This window comes from Cervus canadensis, chromosome 18 (genome assembly GCF_019320065.1).
Source record: "Cervus canadensis isolate Bull #8, Minnesota chromosome 18, ASM1932006v1, whole genome shotgun sequence".
Classification (NCBI taxonomy): Eukaryota; Metazoa; Chordata; class Mammalia; order Artiodactyla; family Cervidae; genus Cervus; species Cervus canadensis.
In genome coordinates this window covers 49,681,759-49,702,808 of record NC_057403.1, presented here as the reverse complement: position 1 = coordinate 49,702,808, position 21,050 = coordinate 49,681,759, and the positions used below count along the sequence as shown (strand labels likewise).

Genomic DNA, 21,050 nt, shown 5'->3' with positions numbered 1-21,050 from the left:
GCTCAATAATGTGACTGAAATAAAATTTTAAAAAAGTTGCAACATCAGTTTAACTAACCAGTAAATATCTGCATGAACCAAATAACACAGTGTACAAACCACATCTTATTACGTTATTCTCAGAAGTGATTGCGTACTTCATACTACCTTTGCTTTTGGAGTGGCTTTAATCGTCCATATGCAGTCAACTGCTTGGCCGGGTTTTGTCTTTTCCTCTTGTTCTACCTGACTAGAACGCACTATTCCATCAGCTCCTGACAGCTCAAACTGGCAATCTAGAAAGAACAGATGAATGATGTTCAAAGGAAAATAAAGACTAATCAAAGATGCCATGAGAAAAAAAAAGAGGTAATATACTAAACCTGGGATGGGGTTTAAAATACCTCCTAGGTAAGTAAAGTCTGGATCTGTAACAGAGAAAAGAAGAAAGTGATTGGCACTGAGATATTTTAGAGTTAATTTAAGGCTTATGTCTTATGTTATATCTAATGCTGCATTTAATAACAAAGCAAGAGAAAGCTTTCATTGGTGTATACTACAAAGCACTGCTCACTTATAGGATTGATGTTTTTAAAAATGATAATGCTTATATTTTTGATCATATTGTGAATTAATAACTTATTTATGCTACCTGAAAACTCACAACTCTTTCTCAACTGCAGTAGCTAGTAGTAAGATATAGACTACAATGAAATATTATCCAGTCTTAAAAAGGAATGAAATTCTGACATATGCTATATAACATGGATGAGTCTTGAAACATTATGCTAAGTAAAATAAGTCAGACAGTTAAGGACAGTGTAAGACTGAATTTACTGAGGTCCCTAGATTAGTCAAATTAATCGAGATTGTTTTCACAGGGTTGTAGGGATAGGGGAATTGGAGTTAAGTATTTCATGGGGACAGAATTTCAGCTTGGGAAGACAAAACAGTTTTGGAGATGGACAGTGACTATGGTTGTACAACACTGTATATGTACTCAACGCCACTGACTTGTACATTTAACAGGGTTAAAATAGTGAATTTTACATTACACATAATTTACTCCCCCTCACCATAGTAGTAGCTGTGTATGCGTGCACTCAGTTATGTCCAGCTCTCTGTGACCCCATAGGCTGTAGCCCGGGCTTCCCTGGTAACTCAGGGAACCAGGCAGGCCTGATACCTACTCCACTGATATCCCCACTGATATCCTCGGGCTTCCCTGGTGGCTCAGACAGTCAAGAATCAGCCTGCAATGCAGGAGACCTGGGTTCAACCCCTGCTTTGGGAAGATCCCCTGTAGGAGGGCATGGCAGCCCAACCCAGTATTCTTGCCTGGAAAATCCCCATGGACAGAGGAGCCTGGTGGGCTACAGTTCATGGGGTCACAGAGTTGGACAGGACTGAGTGACTAAGCTACAGGCTGTAGCCCACCAGGTTCGTCTGTCTTGCCTGGAATTTTCCAGGCAAGAATATTGGAATGGGTTGCAATTTCCTATTCCAGGGGATCTTCCTGACCCAGGGATCGAACCCGTGTCTCTTGCATTGGCAGGCAGATTCTTAACCACTGAACCACCTGGGAAGCCAACTGTAGTAGCTTAATGAGCTGTATTTTCACAATGGCAGTAAAAAGAAAGATGACTAAATGATATATAGGATATTCTGCCCTGTAAAATAGTTCACAGAAAGTTGACAACCAATACTTTGTATTAAAATAACTGATTTGATTAAATTGGCCAGGTATTTGATTTTTAAGAACTAAATCAATTAACTGAATTGATACTTCAGCACCAAAAATACATTACATAAAAAAGTCTTACATAGAGTCAGGTTTTTGCAAATATGTTTAGACTACCTGAAAGAAAAAAGGTACCTTAATCATTTGAACAATGCTTTTAAAAATAAATGAAAAAAAAAAATTCAATTTAAGCATCTGATCTAAAAAAAAATATATTAAAAAACAAAGTCAGGCAACTTTATATGTAAAGATTCTTGGAAGAAAAGCAGCTCTTTTTCTATTATATGTATCATGAGAGCAACTTTATATGGTTTATGGTTAAAATATAGACACATTAAAATAAAAATAAAATGTTTAAGTTCTAGACTAATTACCTTACATTTGCATTTTATAGTACTTCAGAGTTTCTACATACCTTATGTTTAATATTATGCTAATAACAACATCAAGATCATGTAATATTCTATTTTATAGATGAGCAAACTGAATCAGAGAGAGATGATGACTGTTTTAGATAATATAATGGCAAAATCAGGACTAAACTCTAAATCTCTAGACAATTTTTCTTTCTCTATCATGTTACTTTTATAACGTGGGTGAGGATGCCACAATCTTACTACTAAAGGAAAAAAAAGGTCAAAATAAACAGGCAATTCATAAGTAGCTAAATCATGGCTGTCTAGTTATTTAAGCCATATTTATAAAATAATTTTGTCCAGGGATTTGTAAATGTGGATGAAACCTCCTAGTGATGAGAAACTAGTATCTTTTAAATACATGAAATTCTCTGAGCTACTGGTGGTATTTGTTGAGGCAGAGGCTCATAATGGGTTCCTACTTCCTGGAAGTAACTGGAATAACTCTGAAAATTTTAGTGCAATAATGACAATATCCCTAGAATTCTTGCCTACATGTGAAGTTCTGATTCACTTGCCAGATAGTTGCTATGAATTTTTTACTCTAATGCTGGTTAAGATTTAGATTTCTCTTTGACACATCTCTGCAAAATTGGTGAAGTGTTGTTACTTTCTTTTATTTAGGGAGGTTGGGTTTAGTTAAGTTAAAAAAGAAGAGTCTCTGTAATATATTCTAAATTAAGCTAAAATTTTTCCTACTTTTTTCAACATGTACTTTGATAATCATGATGAAAGTCAATGGTTAAGATTCCGTGCTTCCACTGCAGAGGACATGGGTTCAATCCCTGATCAGGAAGATTTTGCGTGCCATGCAGCATGGCAAAAAAAAAAAAAAGGAAATTAACAAGAATTAAGCAATCAGTTACATATAAAAAACTGTCAATTAAAATAGGTTTAAACAGGCTAATTAAAGATTCTAAAGATATTTTAGACTTGTAATTTTTTCATTCTGACAAGTTTATATATATATGTCTCCTATGTGAATTTTCAAATTAAGTTTTTTAGACACCTGTTTGTAATTTTAAAATTTATTTTTATTGTAGTAAAATATAATATTTACCCTTTCATCCATTTTTAAGCATACAGTTCAGTGGCATTATATATATTCACAATGCTGTGCAAACATCACCACTCTCCATTTAAGGAAAAATTTAAAACAAATTTTAATATGATACAGCAAATTGCACTCCACGGTACTCAGCCAAATGAGTTAAAAACTTGTCCATACAAATGGCTGCATATGGATGTCTATAGTAGGTTTACCTGTGGATGCTAAAACCTGGAAGCAGCCAAGATATCCTTCTACACAATGAACAAACTGTGGTACATTCATACAATGAAGTATTATTCAGCACTAAAAAGAAAAGCTACCAAGCCATGAAAAAATAGGGAGGAACCTTAAACAAACATTCCTAAGTGAAAGAAGCCAGCCTGAAAAGGCTACACACTGTAGGCTACGTCATACCGCATGACATTCTGGAAAGGGCAAAACTATGGAGACAGTAAAACGATCACTGGTTGCCAGGGCTGGAGTGGGAGGGATGAATATGTGGGGCACACGGGATTTTTAGGGCAGCTGGAATACTCCATATGATACTGTATTGGTAGATACGTCCTTACATCACTCCATCTACCCAAACTCACAGAATGCATGACAGCAAGAGGGAACCCTAATGTAAAGTGCAGACTTGAGGTGACGGTGCTGTATCGCTGCAGGTTCATGAGTTCTACTACACTTGATCTTAGCCAAAAGGCCGAGAAGCGATAGGTTCGTGAGTTGTAACAAATGTACCCTGGGTGCTGGATGTTCATCTTGGGTTTTAGCGGTGGCTGTGTGTACGGGGGTGGTTAGAAGGTATACCCTAACTCTATAGTTGGCTGTGTGTACGGGGGTGGTTAGAAGGTATACCCTAACTCTATAGTTTCTACTCAGTTTGCTGTAAGCTTAAAATTCCTGAAAAAAAAAGTATAAATTTTACTTTCTGAAAGTGTTATCATTTTGACATTGAGAACTTAAATACTGAAGTGACACTTAAAACTAACAGGGGAAAAAAAGCTGAATATACTGTTCAGGAAAAAAAAAAAAAGACTGGTAACACAGTTGAAAGAATAGCATGACTTCTGTTATACAAAATAAACAAAATAAAAAGATAAAAACATCTGAAGTGATACATATTATTTATATTGGTTTTTTGTTTATAGGGTGATAGGTTATGATATTTTCATTTGGCTGTTCTAATTAAAATTTTTTTTTAAGTTAGTAAATTTCTTGCATGAAAACATAAATAAAAAGATTACATGATTCTCACATTAAGTTACTTTTCATCTTGCTAAGTCTGTGAGTTCTTTGAGGACAGGAGTAATAACTAGTGTATCTTCGGGCTTCTGCATTAGGGACATGCTTACGTTTACAGTGGACAGGCTCTGAGGACTTACAAAGCGTTTCCACATAACTGCGGTAGGTAAGATGGAGACCCTCTCCCACCACCCAAATCTATGTCCACATCACAACGGTCACAACCTATGACTATTACCCTATAATGTTAAAAGGTTACCTTATTACCTTATAAGGTTACAAAAAGTGAATATGACATTCTAAGGCAAAGGATGTGATTAAGCTAAGCATTCTGAGAAGATCGGGGGTGGGGGAGGCTGTGAAGATGGAGGCAGAGATCAGGGTGATGAGGCCACAAGTGCAGGAATGCTGGGGCAGCCGCCAAAGAAGAGGCTAGGAAAGGATTCTCCCCTAGAGTTCCTAGGGGGAAGTGACCCTGCTGGATGCTGGCCTCCAGAACTCTGAGATAATAAATTACCATTGTTTTCAGCTGCCAAGTTTCCGGTAATTACTCACGGCAGCCTCATGTAGGTATTCCTACCTTACCAACAGCAATGCTCAGGCACAAGTCCTGCTTAATGCTAAATTTTATAGCTAGTAGGTGGCACAGAAAGGATTCAAACCCAGATCTTTTGCCTCTAAGTACAGAGCACTATTCTTTCTACTGTTCAGTATTTTCTAGGGACTGTTTATTCAAATGAGTGTTTAATTCAACCATTCCAAAGGGAAAAAACCTGCCAAAATAATTTTTGGTAGAGATCATGAAAAGACAATTTGTTGAATTATTTTTAAAATCTATTTATTGTGATGTCTTTGGCCTTGATATATGCTATAAAACTTAAAGAAATCTAAGAAATAATGTAACACCATATATGACATGCCTCAAAATTCAAGTGTTACAGCTCTATTTCTAATTTTTTAAAATATTTATTCATGGGCTGATTTCCCTTTGACTTTGGCAATTTCTTTAAAACCTTTATTTGATAAACTTGACTGGATTTTCTGTTTTCTAGTCTTAAGATTCTAAAACCAGAGTCAGACCTTGCTACTAAAACAATAACTTATTTACCTGGGATAAATGAATATTTTGCTCGAAATCCCAGTCCTTCAAGTTCTTCATCAGAACTGAACTTAATCCACATGAATCTCCCTGTTGATCTAATTAATGGAGGGCTTTTCACACCACAGTAACGATCTATAAGTGGAGAGAAACCAAATGGCCCATCTCGAATTTCCAAGTGATCAAACCGACATTCAAATGATGGTTCTATATAATAATGTTCATCAAAGGTCAATTCTATTCTTTGACGTGGAGCAGCTAGAAAAAAAGATTAAGTAAATCAGGGCAAGTGAACAAGAAAAAGTAAAAATGTCCTGACACAGTGAGAAAAGCACAACTGCTCTGTTACTATTTTACAGATGAGGATCATACTGAAAGTTATTATATATAAAATTCATAATGACTGTTACATTGTATGTTAATAATAATGCTATCTGTAGAATTACAGTAATCTTTCCCTTTGGCATATGCTATATATTAAATTAGTTAAATGTAGCAGAATGCTCAAAATTAAAAGAGTTGAGAAGCTAATGCTTAATTCATGAGATACAATGTACCACGATGGAACAGAAAAACAGAAGAAATGAAAGAAACATAATGTAACTATGGACATAAATTTGCATAAAGCCTAATAAGAGATGTCAGTAAGTTTAAGTTTCTTATCAGAGAAGTTTCCCATATATACTGATGCATCTAGTTAAATATATTGTAGGAGATTAAAAATTCTTATAAAACTTCAACCATTATTTTGTTAATGTTGGCAGTATTAAGAAATATCTATAATGACTAGGATTTAATTAAAATACATATTTAAATTTTGTTCAAACTGGTTTAAAAAGAGCATTTAACCAGTTATTTAGTTTTACAAAAAAAGTTAACATTCATCCAATGAAAGATAGAAATTGGTCAAATACCTTCCAAAATGTAGATACATTCCTTATTTGGTGGATATGAGTCAGGATAATTTGGTGAAGCAAAATGACCTCCATTGCTGGTTCGAACCCAAATGCCACACTGGGTTGCAGGAACGTGCTTCATTCCAATATTCTGTCCATCTTAAGGAAAATTTAAAACATTAGTTATGGTTTCCTCTACAACTTCCCCAAACAACTGCCCACTGAGTTACACACACACAATTTTTAAGAACCATTGTCAAATTTAGCATAACAGAATGAACACAGCAGAAGCATTCGCTCTAGAGGACAAATCTGCCATGTAAAAGAACAGGGAAGTAAAATGCTTAGATTTTACAAGGGCAAAAACATGTAGGAGAATCTGATAAATTAGTAAAACTCTATAAAATTCAACTCTGACACAAAAATAAAAGAATTCCAGGAGTTTATGTCAGGTATGATACCTCCACATTTAGTTTAATTCAAAGTGAAATAACATTCAAAGATTGCAAAGGGATTTTATTTTAGTTAAAGGTTGTAGATTGAACACATGCATTTAGCTCTGCTCCTTCTTCAAAGTCCACTTAAACAGTAAATAATTTTTTTTAAGGGCATAAACCCATAAATACAAATAGATACATGCAATAATAACTACTGGCAGTAGTAGGTATCTCTAGAAGCGGGGGTGGAAGTGGTGAATTTGGGTATTTTTAAAAACATGAGACTCGGTAAAAGTCTCTGCAATCAGTTTGACTCCTAATACCCTCTCCCACTCCACAAATCCAGGTAGACGCTGCTCTATCACCACATCAAAAAATAATACTATTTCTTTGGAGAAAGTAAACAGGGTTGCTGGACCAGGGAACATCAGGCACAGCAGAGGGTGAAAACACCAACATGAAAACAGGGGGAAGCGGTGAATGCTGACATGCTGAACCACACTCCCCTGCTCCCCCGCCCCACTCAACTCCCCAAAGGCCTCTGGGTCAGATATAGGGCCTCTAAGCAGGAAATGGAATCTTAACCTTTTCTGGGGAAACTAATGAGCCCAGAGAAAAATATTCATAGGGGGATTCAGTCATTCACCAGGAAAGGCAGCAGTAAAACAGCCCTGTCTACACTTGCAGATGGTGATCAAGCAGAGCACCAGACATGTGAGGGAAGCCTCCGATATGAAAAACAGATTAAAAACAAACAAAAAAGCGACTCTGAAGAAGCAAAGGTTTTAGAATATTAAAAAAAAAAAAAAAAAAGCACTAAACCAAACTACCATTTAATCTTCTCAGAGAACAGGAGGGTAGCCGGCCTTTGAACAACACAGGTGTGAACCACGTGGGTGCAGTGTAAGTGTACAGTGCTCGCCTGTGGCTGGCTGCATGTGAGGACGCAGAACCTCAAATACGGAGGGCCGTCAGCAGTCACAGGCAGGTTTCTGACTAACCCTAAACTCCAACCCTAGCCTCTGCATTGTTCAAGGGTCAAATGTATACCTATAACACAAGAACACAGCATATTCTGAAAAAGAGATTATTTAGAAAACAAAAGAAAGTTTCTAAAAATAGAATTAAAAACAACAACAACTGTTTAGAGCAGAAGTGGTTCAGACTGTAAAGAATCTGCCTGCAGTGCAGGAAACCCAGGTTTGATCCCTGGGTGGGGAAGATTCTCCGGAAAAGGGAATGGCTACCCATTCCATTCCAGTATTCTTGCCTAGAGAATTCCATGGTGGACTACATACAGTCCATGGGGTCGCAAAGAGTCAGACACCACTGAGTGACTAACACTTTCACTTCCCATAAACTATGGCCTTGGACCAAATCTGGTCTGCTGCCTGTTACTGTAAAATCAAATTCAGTGGAATATATACATGCCCATTCATGCTTTTACCCTGCAGTTGCAGAGCTAAGTAGGTGCTCCTGTGACTATAATGGCCTGCAAAGCCTTAAACAATTACTATCTGGCCCTTTATAGAAAAAAAGTTTTCCAATTTTTGGTTTAGAAGTCTCAGTGAAGGCTACTGAGAAGAAAACAGTTAAATGAGAAATGGAAAAACAGAAAAGATTTTTTTTTTAAAAAAAGTAACCAAATAATAAGAATTCCTTAAAGACAGGAGAGAAAATGGAGAAAAGGGAATTTTAAAAATTAAACAAGAAAAAAGGGAAAGAAAAATTTCCTACAACCAAAGATAAAATTTTCAGATTGAAAAAGCCCAGTGGTAACTTGAATACATGTAACCAAAATTGTAAAAATACTGACATGGGTACTGCAGGTGCAAAGTTAAAAAGAACATTCATATGTAGCCGGGGGAGATGAGTAGGTGCAAGAAAGAGCTAATTTTTTATCTTCCATGGTGGGAAAATTATTATCTACTACTTCAAACTGAAATAACTGAGAATAACCATATACTTTGTTATTCAGAAATATGCAGGAAAATACCAAAAGAATCAGCTAAGAGAGTAGTTTGGTAGGCTAGTAGACTACCATGGAGAAGTGGGGTTTGGGAGGCTGGTAGACTGATTTTTCCTAATTATCTTTTTAGAATGCTTTAATTTTTGTCAGGTGTATGTATAACTTTGATGAAAATAAGTCGGGTTATTTAGGAAATGTACTAAACTCTGAAATAAAAATCTGGCTCAAAAATCATACTAGCTAATCCTCTTTCATAAACAATAACTGGAACATGTCCTCAGGGGTTTGAATAAGATATTGATGGAAATGTTTCATTTGTCTACACTGGAAAAAGGGATTTTTATTTTTTGCTTGGTGATAAAGCATGAATCTTATTTAATTTTTGGACATAATCCATAGTGTTCTAGGAGTCACTAGTTATGCCAATTTTTAAAATGTATCAGAGTAAGACTTTACACTGTAACAATTTACTCTAGTTAACTGCCGCTGAACCTGGCTGAATTAAAGCTGATAGACTGACAGAAAGCCTTAGGTCACTGAAACACCCCAGAGGGATTATGGAAATAGTACGCAGAAGCTGTAATCCTTCCAAAAAGCCATCCTACTGCTCTGAACACGTAGTAAATTAGCATTGTAAATTCTTTACCTTGGGTCTTTTGGGCCACAGCAATTCCTTCCACTACAAGTACTGTTACTAACAACACTAGAGAAATAAGAGAAGATAAGTTAAAAAGTTGATCTATATTAGATTTTACCAAGTTCATGAGAAAAATCAGATGACAAAAAAAAAAAACCGAACTAAAACCTATTTCTTACTAACATTCACACTCAGTACTATTAATTGTTATGTTCTGAGTTACTATTTGACAAGACAACCCAAGAAAAAACACAATTGATATCACACTCATTTATACAAGCACTAATAAGTACATTTTCAATTTATGATGAATGCAAAAATACATACCTTTTTTTCCTTGTACAACGAACTGTGCTGATCCCAATTATCCTATATTTACTGTACTCTACCTCCATAGACCTTACACGCATTATGGCTAGCTTTGCAATATATTATGCCAGTAAAAGTTCAATTAGATTATTTGACTTGTAACAACATTCATAATAAAGAGAAGGGGGCAGCAGTCTCCTAGAAATCAATTCTAGACGTTCTATAGCTGTGCTACTAGGCTGTGTTCTGCATTACAAAAGCTGGCACTTCTTAGAAAATGGAGCTTCTCCCCTCCCCCCACGTTTAACATTTCTGATCCCCAATGAATAATATATTGTTTTGTACATGTTTGTGTTTTGACGGTAACGTTCTTTTTAATGGTGCACCGGTACCTTTCACTCTCTCAATGGAAACCACATTATCGGCCTCCTGTGTGAAATGGAATTTGTATTATTCATTCAGTCAGTCAGCAAGCATGTCAGAGCACCTCCTGGAGAGCAGGCACAGAGGATGCACAGATTAAGGCAGGAGAGACATAAAGCAAAACAGTTATAAGAGAATGGACTTCCAAGGAGTTAGGTGGATTTAGGTTTGGGGTTCAAATTTTGATTTCTACCAGCTGTGAGACCTTTTCAGCTCAGTTTACTTATTTGCAAAATGGGGACGCTGTATTAATAACACCAACCACACAGGTTGTTGTGAACATGAGATGAGATGATGATGATGTACATTGCACAGAGCCCTTTATATGTGCTAGGGCATTCTGCTAAACCATAGATATTAGGACAAACTTTCATCCTTAAGGAGTCAACCTATTGTCAAAGACAATCTACAAGGTGAAAAAGAATTTAGCAGGGATTACACAGAAAACAACGGAAGCAGAAAAGGGAACCATTTGTTCATTCTGCTGGGGCTTAAGAGGAACAGAGTGAGGAAAACTTTAGGGAAAAAAGGTCTATTCTAGTGAAACCTAATAGAACTTCTACCCAGGAGAGGGAGAAAGAAATAGCTTAGACAATGAAAACTTACCTAGGAAGTGTTTAGTGAATTCTGAGTAGGACAGAACAGTTAGCATGTGGAGGGGAAAAGGGATACATCAGGTTAGAAATAGTAGGATGAGGGTGTTCCCTCGCGGCGCAGTGGATGAGAATCCGCCTGCCAGTGCAGGAGACATGGGTTTGATTCCTGGCCAGGGAAGACTCCACACACGAGGCAACTAAGCCTGTGAGCCGCCACTACTGAGGCTGCCTTCTGCAACTACTGAAGCCTGCATGCCTACAGCCCGTGCTCCACAAGAAACCACGGCAACGAGAAGCCTCTGCCCTGAAATGGAGAGCGGCCGCAGCACGCTGCAACTAGAGAAAGTCCAAGCAGAGCAACAGAGACTCAGTGAAGGAACAAACAAAAAAAAATATATGATGAGATCTGATTTTAAAAAGCCTTGAATGCCATGCTACAGAGTTTAAACCTTTGACTACAAGGAGAAATAACTGAGTTTTCTTTTTTTAAACTAGAGAGTGACATTATCACATTTGTGTTTCAGATCACTAATCTTGATGAGTGTGTGGAATCTAAATTTTTAAAAAGAGAGGTCATTTAGGAAGTAAAGATGCTAAGGTCTTGAAGCAGAGCAGTGGTAGTGCAAATGGGGAGCAGGAGAGATTTATGACATGATTATGACTCAGATGTAGTGTTACCTGCATTTAGTAACTTAAAGGATGTTTAGGGGTGACGGAGATGGAGGCACAGAAGAGACTGCTAGTGAAGGGACTGGCAGATGGTCAAGCCATTCTTCACTCAGTACCATGTACTAGGCATCTACTACTCAAAGTCACCAATGTGCAAACAGTTCTTGTGATCTTGTGCTGTTTACATCTTCTGATCTAATCACACATCTTCATCTTTGGTTTGCTGTATCCTTGTTGACCCCTGTTTCCTCTGTCAACTCTCAACAACTTTAATTACCCCTCCTTTTCTTTGGTTGCTAGTAGTATTGAAGATCTCATGCTAGGTAGGAACAATCCTTTCTCCAAACTCTTCACATCTTTGCACTGGCTCAGAGTTAGGGGAATAGACTTTTGAAACACTATTTAAAAAAAACAAAACACAAAACACAGAAGATTCCTGATCAAAAAGAAAAATCAGGGAATCCTCTAGTGGTCCAGTGGCTAGGATGCTGAGCCTCGTCCTCTGAGAGCCTGGGTTCAATCCCTGGTCTGGGAACTAAGATCCTGCAAGCAGTAAGAAAAGGCCAAAAAAAAGAAAAACAAACTAGAATAATAATAGATGTTTGACAATTCGGCAAATATCAAAACTGCATCAATGTATCTTGATAGAGGACACTATTACCCGATATATCATCTCAGATGACATACAACTGGTCAAAATTTTGTGCTCATTGTACCTTTCCTCCTGATTCACAGGCATAACAATTTACCAGTTTTCACAGTTGTAATTCATAGTATGTAAGTAATACAAAGTCAGGCAGAAAGGGAAAGTAAGAAATCAATAAATCGAAACCAGGGGAACAGTAAAACTATGGCAAAAAGATGAATTGTGCCTGGAAAATTATACTATATAATGACTAAAAAAACCACGTCTTTTCAAAACATGATTTAGGTAATTTGCACACAATATACAACTGAGGTAGAAAAATCATATTAAAAATAAATTAGACCAAATAACCTTGTTATTCCTGCTACTTTATATAGGGGGTTGCTCATAGCCCCCTCCCCAAATGTTACTACTCACAACTCAATCAATCAAGTGAACCATGCCACTGAATAAAAGGGATGAATAAGGCAAGTTTGAACAATTGGGGACAGAAATATATCGTGGTAGCTGTGGTGATACAGTTGTAACGATTAATCATTCTAAATTCTGTATCACAACAAACATAGTTTTCCCCCAGTAGTACAATAGGATCTTTGCAAGCTGCTTGCTATAATCAGGCTGAGATATTAAAACAAACCCCACCGATGCCAAACACTGGAATCATCCGGTACGTGAAGCAGTGATGTTGTGCTCTGTTCTGTCCTTAGCCCTGATCTATGTGTCACTTGTTCCCTTCTTTCTCTTACCAAAGGGTCAATAATTTCTCAAATCCAGAAAGATTTCACACTTTGAATTCAAAAACAACATACCCAGGAAGGCACTAATTCTTTAAAGCAGAAATCCATGCCAAAAAAAAGAAAAGAAATTCATGCCAAAATAAAGATTCTAAACTCCACAACCCCAAAGTTTAGTTACGCAGAGAATTGCTTGCCATCTCATGTTTGAAAAAAGTAGTACCCACCAGGTATGTTTTCACCTCTGATTTTGGAGTTTAGCGTAGGGTACTATACAGATCTGACTTAAACATGAAGGCCTAAATGATAAAGACAACTGCTCTTCAAGGTATTAAATAAAACCCTCCAAGCTACTCCTCTTAACCCTGAATCATTGTCATTAGCATTCCACCTGCAGTCTTGTCTCCAGACCTTCCAGTTTAAGGCTGTACTTTTCAGTCAAGTAAAAATCAAGGTCAGGTTTATTCTTTTCACTGTTACTTAACAGTGGCAACTCTGGCCAATACAATAAATACTGGAAAGGAGGCAAAACTATTATAGACAATGTTATTTTAAAACCCACAAGTCCCAAGAGAATTACCAGGAAAATTATTACACCTATTAAGGGAAGGGCGTAAGACTAAAATAAATTAAACAAGTAAGTAAATAAATGTAATACAATAGAGAAGTAATACATTTTGAATAATGAAACAATGTAAAGGTAACAATTCTTCCCAGTAAGTCATATAATATTTAATGATGTTTTAATAAAAATCTTCACTTTTTTCTGGATACTTAAAATGCTTCTGATGGTCATCTTAAAGACTTTTCCATATTGGCCAAGGAAAATATTAAAAAATTCATAAAAATAACATGCTTAAAATAATAATGCATAAAAATAATAAAGCTACAAGAATTGTAAAATGTAGCAATGGTGGAGAAAGAAACTGGTATCTGTCAACAAACATTACTAGCATTCACTGCATTACAGGTAGCTGAGTCAGTCCCTGGAACTACAATGAAACAAAAAGACATGGTCCTTATTCTCAATGGGCTTTTAGGTTATAAAATGGAAGAAAAGAAAAAAAGCTCAGAAACAGACATGTATATCCCAGAATTTACTACGATTTATATAATATTTGAAATACTTGGTGAGAGGGCAGTTTTAATTAATGGTTCTGGGATAACTTGTCAATTATTTGGAAAAAAGTAGATCCCCTTTTCAAGCTAAATAGAAAAATTAATAGCAGAATGAAAAAAGGTGAATTCATACTTTTGGGTAGGGAACAACTTCATTCACAAAAGACTGAAACATAAAAAGTACAAATAAATGGGAAAAAAAGATTATGCCACTAGAGAAAAGAGCCAAAAAAAAAAAAAAAACCAATGGAGAAATTCAGCCTTACTAATATAAAAAATACAGATTCTAGTATTGGTCAGGATATAGGAAACTGACTTACGTTGTCACTGTAAGTCAGTAAAGTGTAAAGTGTCACAGCTTTGAGGAGGTTAATCTGGTAATATATATATATCGAGGATTAAAAATGTACACATCCTACTCAGTTCTTCCATGTTTGAGAAATAAATCACTGGGACAGCAGTTCTCCAACTTTAGCACGGATCATATTCACCTGGAAGGTTTATCAAAACACAGACTTGGGTGGGGGTGGCATTACTTCCAGAGATTTTGATCCAGTAAGTCTGGGGTGGGGCTTGAAAACTTGCACTATAACAAATTCCCTAGTGAGGTTAAAGCTGTTGGCCCCATATTTTCAGATAGTATACTGAAAGAAACAAAGAGGCTGAGCTTCTTCTATCTTACTGTTCAGCTGTACATTCCCAAGGTCTCTTACGGGCCAGTATAGATGCTGGAGTGCCAGGTACTGTATGTTGACAGCTACCATGCCTGCATTACACTTAGCGAAAATGAAGAAATGACACAGCGCATTCCTCCTTCCTTTAAAAACATTTGCTTAGAATCTACCATGATGTCAAAATAAAAATTCTAACTGAGTAACAAAACCACCACCACTCCCCCAAAGTTGAACACACATGTAACTGTCAGACTTAGTCACATGGCCACACCTAATCCCAAGGAAAACTGGAAAATCTAGTATTTATTTTGGGTGATCTTGTGCTTAAAGTTCAGAGATCCACTGAAAGGTAAAATGGATATTGGAAAAACACTGGCTACGTCTGCCATAGTCCCTTATAATCTACTCTGTACCCACCAGCTAGTGATCCTTTCAAAATATAGATCAGATCACATCACAGCCTTTCATAAAATCTTCCAACAGAGTCCTATTCCATTTGGAATAAATCCATACTTCTTACTCTGACTTCAGAAGTCCTATGTCCTGACCATCCCGCTGACCTTCCGACTACTAGCTACAGGCTTTTCCATTACTTCAACACACCAAGCTAACTCTTGCCTTAGGGACTAGGTATTCCTTCTGCCTAGACACACTCTGCATGGCTGGTTCCTTCCTGTTACTCAAGTCTTGTGAGGGCTCTCCGACTGCTAAAGAAGCTCCGTATTTTCTTCATCTTGTTTTATACATAAATACATAAATAATAATACATAATAAGCAAATACATAAATAGTATTTCAATTACTACTTATAATTACCCACTATTTTCTTATTATCTGTCTCTTTCTACTAGAAAGAGGGACTTGTCTGATTCACTTATGCATCTCTAGTGACGAGAAGACTGGCTGGCCCACAACAGCACTCAAAATTAGATGAATATGTGAAGTGACTAAGCATAATCCTGGTTATATCTCCTTTGTAACTACAACATACAGCACAGAGAGCCACACTAACAAATTAACAAGCACAAACCTTGATTAAGAACAGGCACACAGATGACCCGGCTTCTTTTCTTTGAGCATAAGTCAGGGGACAGAAAGAGAATAGATTTTTTTCCTTTTCAGGTATGCTACTTTTCTTACTTTTATCAAGCTCACTTTACCTTTGTTAGTAATTAAACATACCTCTTTCTAAGTTTTCCTGTTTTCAGCATCTAAGTGGTAAAGGTAAGGTTTGGTAAACTTGTCATGAGATCCCATAATGTAACAACTGCCTACCTGGTCTCCCTGCACCTGTTTTCTGAAGCAGAATGGAGTTCAATTGGAGTCCATATACTTGAGGTAGTAACTTTTTGTTCCAAAGAACAAAAAAGTACCCTAGTTTAATCAAACTCAATTTAACTTTTTAGTTAAGAAGGAAGATGGAGCTTGAAGAACTCTGGGATCACTCCAACCGCTTCATGCTAATCCCACTGCCAATCACTTCAAAGAAAGCATAACTGCAGAAGTGCTGCTTCTTGCCTGCAGAATGTGACAACCTTCTTGTGAGTCAAAACGCTCTGGAGATGGCAATATAGTTGTATGCTCTAATCATACCAGAGTCTTCCTCAGACATCCACAGCAGCTACCATCGGATTTTAATGGGACCAGGTCACATTTTGATGAGTATTTTTGATGTCTTCTCACCCACTAACACTGTAATTTCCAATATATTATCCTGGGCATACTTAAACCAATACATTTAAATGTCATTTTGACTAGGACAAATTGAACCTTCAGATTAGTACACCCTGTAATTTTATGAACAAATATGCTAATAAGTGTCAGTTAATCTGGGTCACACTGATGAGCGACTGAGAGGGTGAGGCCCCACAGCAATCAAAGCAACCTTGTTCGCTTTTGTTGAGTTTTAAGACCTACATCTCCTCCCTCCACCAAGAATTCCTTTGAGGGAGTTCTGTTAAGGAAAGTTTGGAAACCTTTTAGGATTCCCCTTTGCAACTTAAAGACCACACTAAGTGGGATCTCAAAGTGCCCCAGGGACACATTAAAAAAAAAATCAATTATTCTGAAGAATCATAAATTTTAAAATTACAGGGGATTGTGCTGAATGGGTAGTAACCAAGAGCACAACTTGAATTATTCTTTAGAATTTTAGATAATGAACTTTACTTATATAATAATCTTTTTTCTATCTTATTCCTAAACGGGCTTTGAAAATGGCTTTGATTTGAACTTATAATGTGCATGTGCATGTATTACAGTGCTGTATGTTTTTCCTAAAAGGTCAGTTTGGTTTCAAAACAGATAATTGGATTCAAGAAATCAAACTATCAAATTATAATAAAACCATCATTTAGTCAGATTTCTCAATGGTACTAATAAAACATTTTCTCTAACTCCTGGGGGTGGGGGGGGGGGGAGGAAATAATTTTAACAAGGCTATCTATCTTTAAAAACTTCCCTCTTTAAAGGATAACTTTTCAGTATGGTACTTATTTTTCTGTATTGTTTAATTTCTTGAAAAAGACTTAAGGATGAAGGACACGAGTTATTATTTGTCACAGTCTCAAATAAGATTTTTAAAATACAGTGCCAGTTACGCACTGTAACACCATAAATTTAACCACAGTTTATAGATTTAAATGTAACTGAGTATAGGATTCTCCTGACACAAGTCTGCAGAATGAATATGAACAGTGAAAAATGGGTTTATAAGCCTAATATTTTCATGTGACTATGATACTTAATTTTGATACAAGTCAAATTTTATTAGACTTGGAGTGATCGTAAACCGTTAAAAGTGAATTATTCAGTTTTAACAATATATGAAAGGTTTAAAAGCCTAGCAGAGTTATCCTTTTGTTCTCACTGCTGAAAGTAAAACCTAAGAATCAACAGGCACCTTAAAGAAAATTACCTTCTACTTAAAATTCCACACACTCATTATGGCTGATTTGTTTTAGTAGAAACTGACCATAATATTCCAAACAAGGCTTTTGGTAGGTAATATCTGTAATTATGCAGATGTTAAATAACTGCTTCTGATAAGAACCTCTTCAATGTTGAAACAATTTACATCTTAAGAGCTACTTTTTTATGCACTGGTGCACACAATGAATGGAAGCACCAGAAAAAGCCAGTATTTTTTAAAATGTAATTTTTTAAGATTAAAACCACCAATATTTGTATAGGTAACACATGCATTTGGTTTAAAAAAAAAAAATCAAGTGATACAAATGGGTGGGCAGTGAAACAGAAGTCTTCCTTTTACTCTTCTCAGTCTCTTAGATCTTTTTCTCAGAATCAACTTTTGTTAATTTCTTGAGTCTTCCCAGAGGGATTCCTCCTATGTACAAGCACATATCCATGAACTTTAGAAGACTTAAAAATAGTTTGCTTTCTCTCTAGTAAGCCTAACAACAAGTTAGTCTGAACTTTAAAAATACACCAGCGTGTAAAAATAGTGTAGGCTGCATAAAAATAGTGCAGAAAAAAAGAAAAGCCAGGTATTACTGAAATTCATTGTTTCCACTGTAGCTCTGCCATCAACCACATAATCCTTTCCTGAAAGGTGCAAACACTAAATGCTTCACGCTGGTGGCCAGAGAGGGCAGTGTGTACCTACGACAAACCCAAAGGCAGAAAAGCTGCAAAACCCTTCACCATTCTGGGAGTATCAGAGATTCCGTCCTATCCAGCCCAGTTTCGTCAAGTTCTGCAGGTAGAGCTGTGTAACAGATCTACGTGATTTCTCCCCAGAGAGGGCTACTCAGATGGAATGTCCTTATTATACTGAACATCCTAAGGGAATGAGGACAACGAAGCAAATTCAGATAAGGAGCACTATCACAAACCCTACTGTGCGAATGATTTGTTTTGAAAAAGTAAAACAAAATCTTAATTTCCAAGGAATGGCGATGTAAATTGGGAATTACAGACAGGAAAGACTATAGAAATTAGTTTCAGAGTTTTAACATTTTAATATGAGGAAATCATTAATGATTTATGGAGTGACTGCGAAACAGTCCTAGGTTACCTTTGTACAAACTATACATATACAGTGGATAGCTAAATTGCTGATATCTCAATTATAAATTTAGAAATATATGGAGTAATTTTTGCAACTAAAATTGAATGCAAAATCATACTGAATTTTCCAGTAAAACAAAATTCAAAAGTGTTAATGGGTGGGAAAAACCCAACATTTTTCACTGTACAAATATTAAGATACAATGAAAAGCGGTATATGGTACCGCTAATCAATGCCTTAACGCCTTACCCTATATTTTGAAAAAGAGAACATTTCGTAACATTACAAATACACAGCTATTCAGTTTTCAATCTAAGTCAGTAGCAGAAAAGAGAAGCCCTTTATTGGTAGTGGTGTTTTCCTCCGAGGGCCGAAAAAAAGGATTTATTCAGTTCGATTTTCAGAAACAACTTTGTATCACAATCTTAATTATCCATGTACATAAATTTTAATCTAATATTACACCTCCTGGAAAATGCAAAGCAGCTGTAGTATGTTTTGGAGCTTTGTGTACTTGGCAAGTCGGCTGTTTTATTTCCCGGTACAACAAATCAGAAAGAATCAGACAGCGGCGGCAGGGTGTCTGAGGTCCCGGGGAGCGCCCGGGCGCAGCCCCGAGCAGCGTCTCCGGGCCGGGCCGGGTCGCGGCGCCCGCAGTGGTGCCGCAGCCTCCGCGGCCGCAGCAGGTGGGACCCGGCCGGCGGGCAGGCCGTTTCGCCGCCCGCCACCGCGGGGCTTTTCGAGAACCGCTCCGCGACGCCTCAGCTGGGTTTTTTATTGTTCGCTAGGGTTGACTTTCTGTTACTAATACTGAAAAGACCGGCCTTCGCTCCACTCACACGAACCCTACAACTTTGCAAAGCGATGTACGGAATTCCGAGGAAGAGGCGCGAGGGCAGAGCTCTCAGGGCCGGAAGGGCCGCCGAATCCCGATGAGCTTCCCGGGTCCCCCGCCAAGGCACACGCAAAGGGCTGAGAAGAAGCGCTCGCGGAACAAGTGGATCCCGGCGGGAGCGGGGATCCGCGGTCCGCTCGTGCCAGACAAAGGGGCGCGTCGGGCGCCCGGCGCCGGGCAGGGACGCGAAGAGGCCGGTCTCGCCCGCAGGGGGCGCCGTCCGCGGCCCCGGGCGCTTACCTTTGAGGACCGAGCAGAGCTGCTCCAGGGCCATGATCCCAAGCGGCCCGGCGCTTCGCGAGGGGCCGAGGCGACGATGAGGAGGCGGCGGCTGCGGCGGTGGAAGCGGGGCGCTCACGGCTCGGCGCGGCTGCAGCCCCGCTCCGTCCCCATCGCCCGCCACCAGGTTGCTCCCCGCGGGGCAGGGCTCAGGTCCTGCGGCCCGCCATGCCCGAGCCCCACGGCGGGCTCTCGCGCTGACCCAGCCCCCCGACGGCCGCCGCCTCCTGCTCCACGGCGCTCCGTCCCATCGACCGCCTGGGAGCCCAGGAGCTCGGACGCGAGGGCCGGCACCGACACCGGCCGCTCCGCCTGCGGCCGCAGCGCGGGCCCGGCTGAAGTGCGGCGCGCTGGGAGCCCAGGCTCATTTAAGCTGGGAGCGCGAGCGCCGCGTGCCGGCCGCGCTGCCTGCGCGCTTGTGCCCGCCCCCCGCCCCCGCCCGCGTGCCCCTCGCACCCCTCCCGGCCAATCGCCGGGCGAGCCCGCCCGCGGCCTCGCACCCCGGGTGGGCGGTGCGCCCCGCGGGCCGCCGTTGGGCTGGGGGCGGGGCCAGGAGGTCTGGGGCGCCGGCGTCTCGCCCGCGCTCGGAGAGGCGGGCGCGGAGGGAGAGCCCGGCGCGGAGGGAGAGCCCGGCCCGTCCCCCGTCCCCCGCCATCCGCGGGGCGCGGGGTGAGCAGGTCCGAGTCCTCGTGGCCTTCCGCCTGAGGGAGGGATGGCACTCGGCAGCCCTGGCCCGCCTGCCCACCTCCGTCTGCCCTCGCGGACGGAGAGAGGGCCCTGACCCCTCACCTTCCTAGGACCTCAATTCAAGGTCAGAGCTCCGCCCTCCTCAGCCCTGCCCGACTACCTGCCTCGGCGGCGGGCGCGCACCTGGGCGGGGCTCGGGGCCGAGCGAGTCTGAGGTTCTCACCTTTAGCATCAGGCGAGTTAACGTGACCCACGGTAATGTTTACTAACAGTTACCGACCCGCTTCCCGGGTTGCCGGGCACAGCACCCAACACTTCACGTATCAACTCTGTGATCCTCGATTCACCTCCTGCGGGATGGGAAAGAGGAGGCGGGGAAGGTTAAATACTTTGTTCGGAGCCCCACAAGGAGTGAGGGAGGCCGGGTGGTGAACCCAACAGATCCGCCTCCAGAGATACCCTTTTTACCACCAAGCCATGCTGATGGTGTCACTTGACTCTGCTGATACGAAATCTCCAC

General features: G+C 39.5%; 1 protein-coding gene across 3 annotated transcripts in view; it reads right to left on the bottom strand.

Annotated features, from left to right (window-relative positions):
* Window positions 1–20,262, bottom strand: part of NETO2 (neuropilin and tolloid like 2) — a 71,031-nt gene extending 50,769 nt beyond the window's left edge. The window contains exons 1-6 of one of the 3 annotated variants that reach the window (XM_043437080.1): window positions 19,805–20,262; window positions 9,480–9,536; window positions 6,446–6,586; window positions 5,541–5,789; window positions 363–407; window positions 148–275 (exon numbers count right to left, since the gene is read on the bottom strand). In XM_043437080.1, coding sequence (XP_043293015.1) covers window positions 148–275; window positions 363–407; window positions 5,541–5,789; window positions 6,446–6,586; window positions 9,480–9,536; window positions 19,805–19,838 — 654 coding nt within the window. In that variant the 5' untranslated portion in view covers window positions 19,839–20,262. The remainder of the gene's footprint in view (window positions 1–147; window positions 276–362; window positions 408–5,540; window positions 5,790–6,445; window positions 6,587–9,479; window positions 9,537–19,804) is intronic. The other 2 variants (XM_043437081.1, XM_043437082.1) reach the window with 2 other exon arrangements.
* Between the last annotated feature and the right edge of the window lie 788 nt (window positions 20,263–21,050).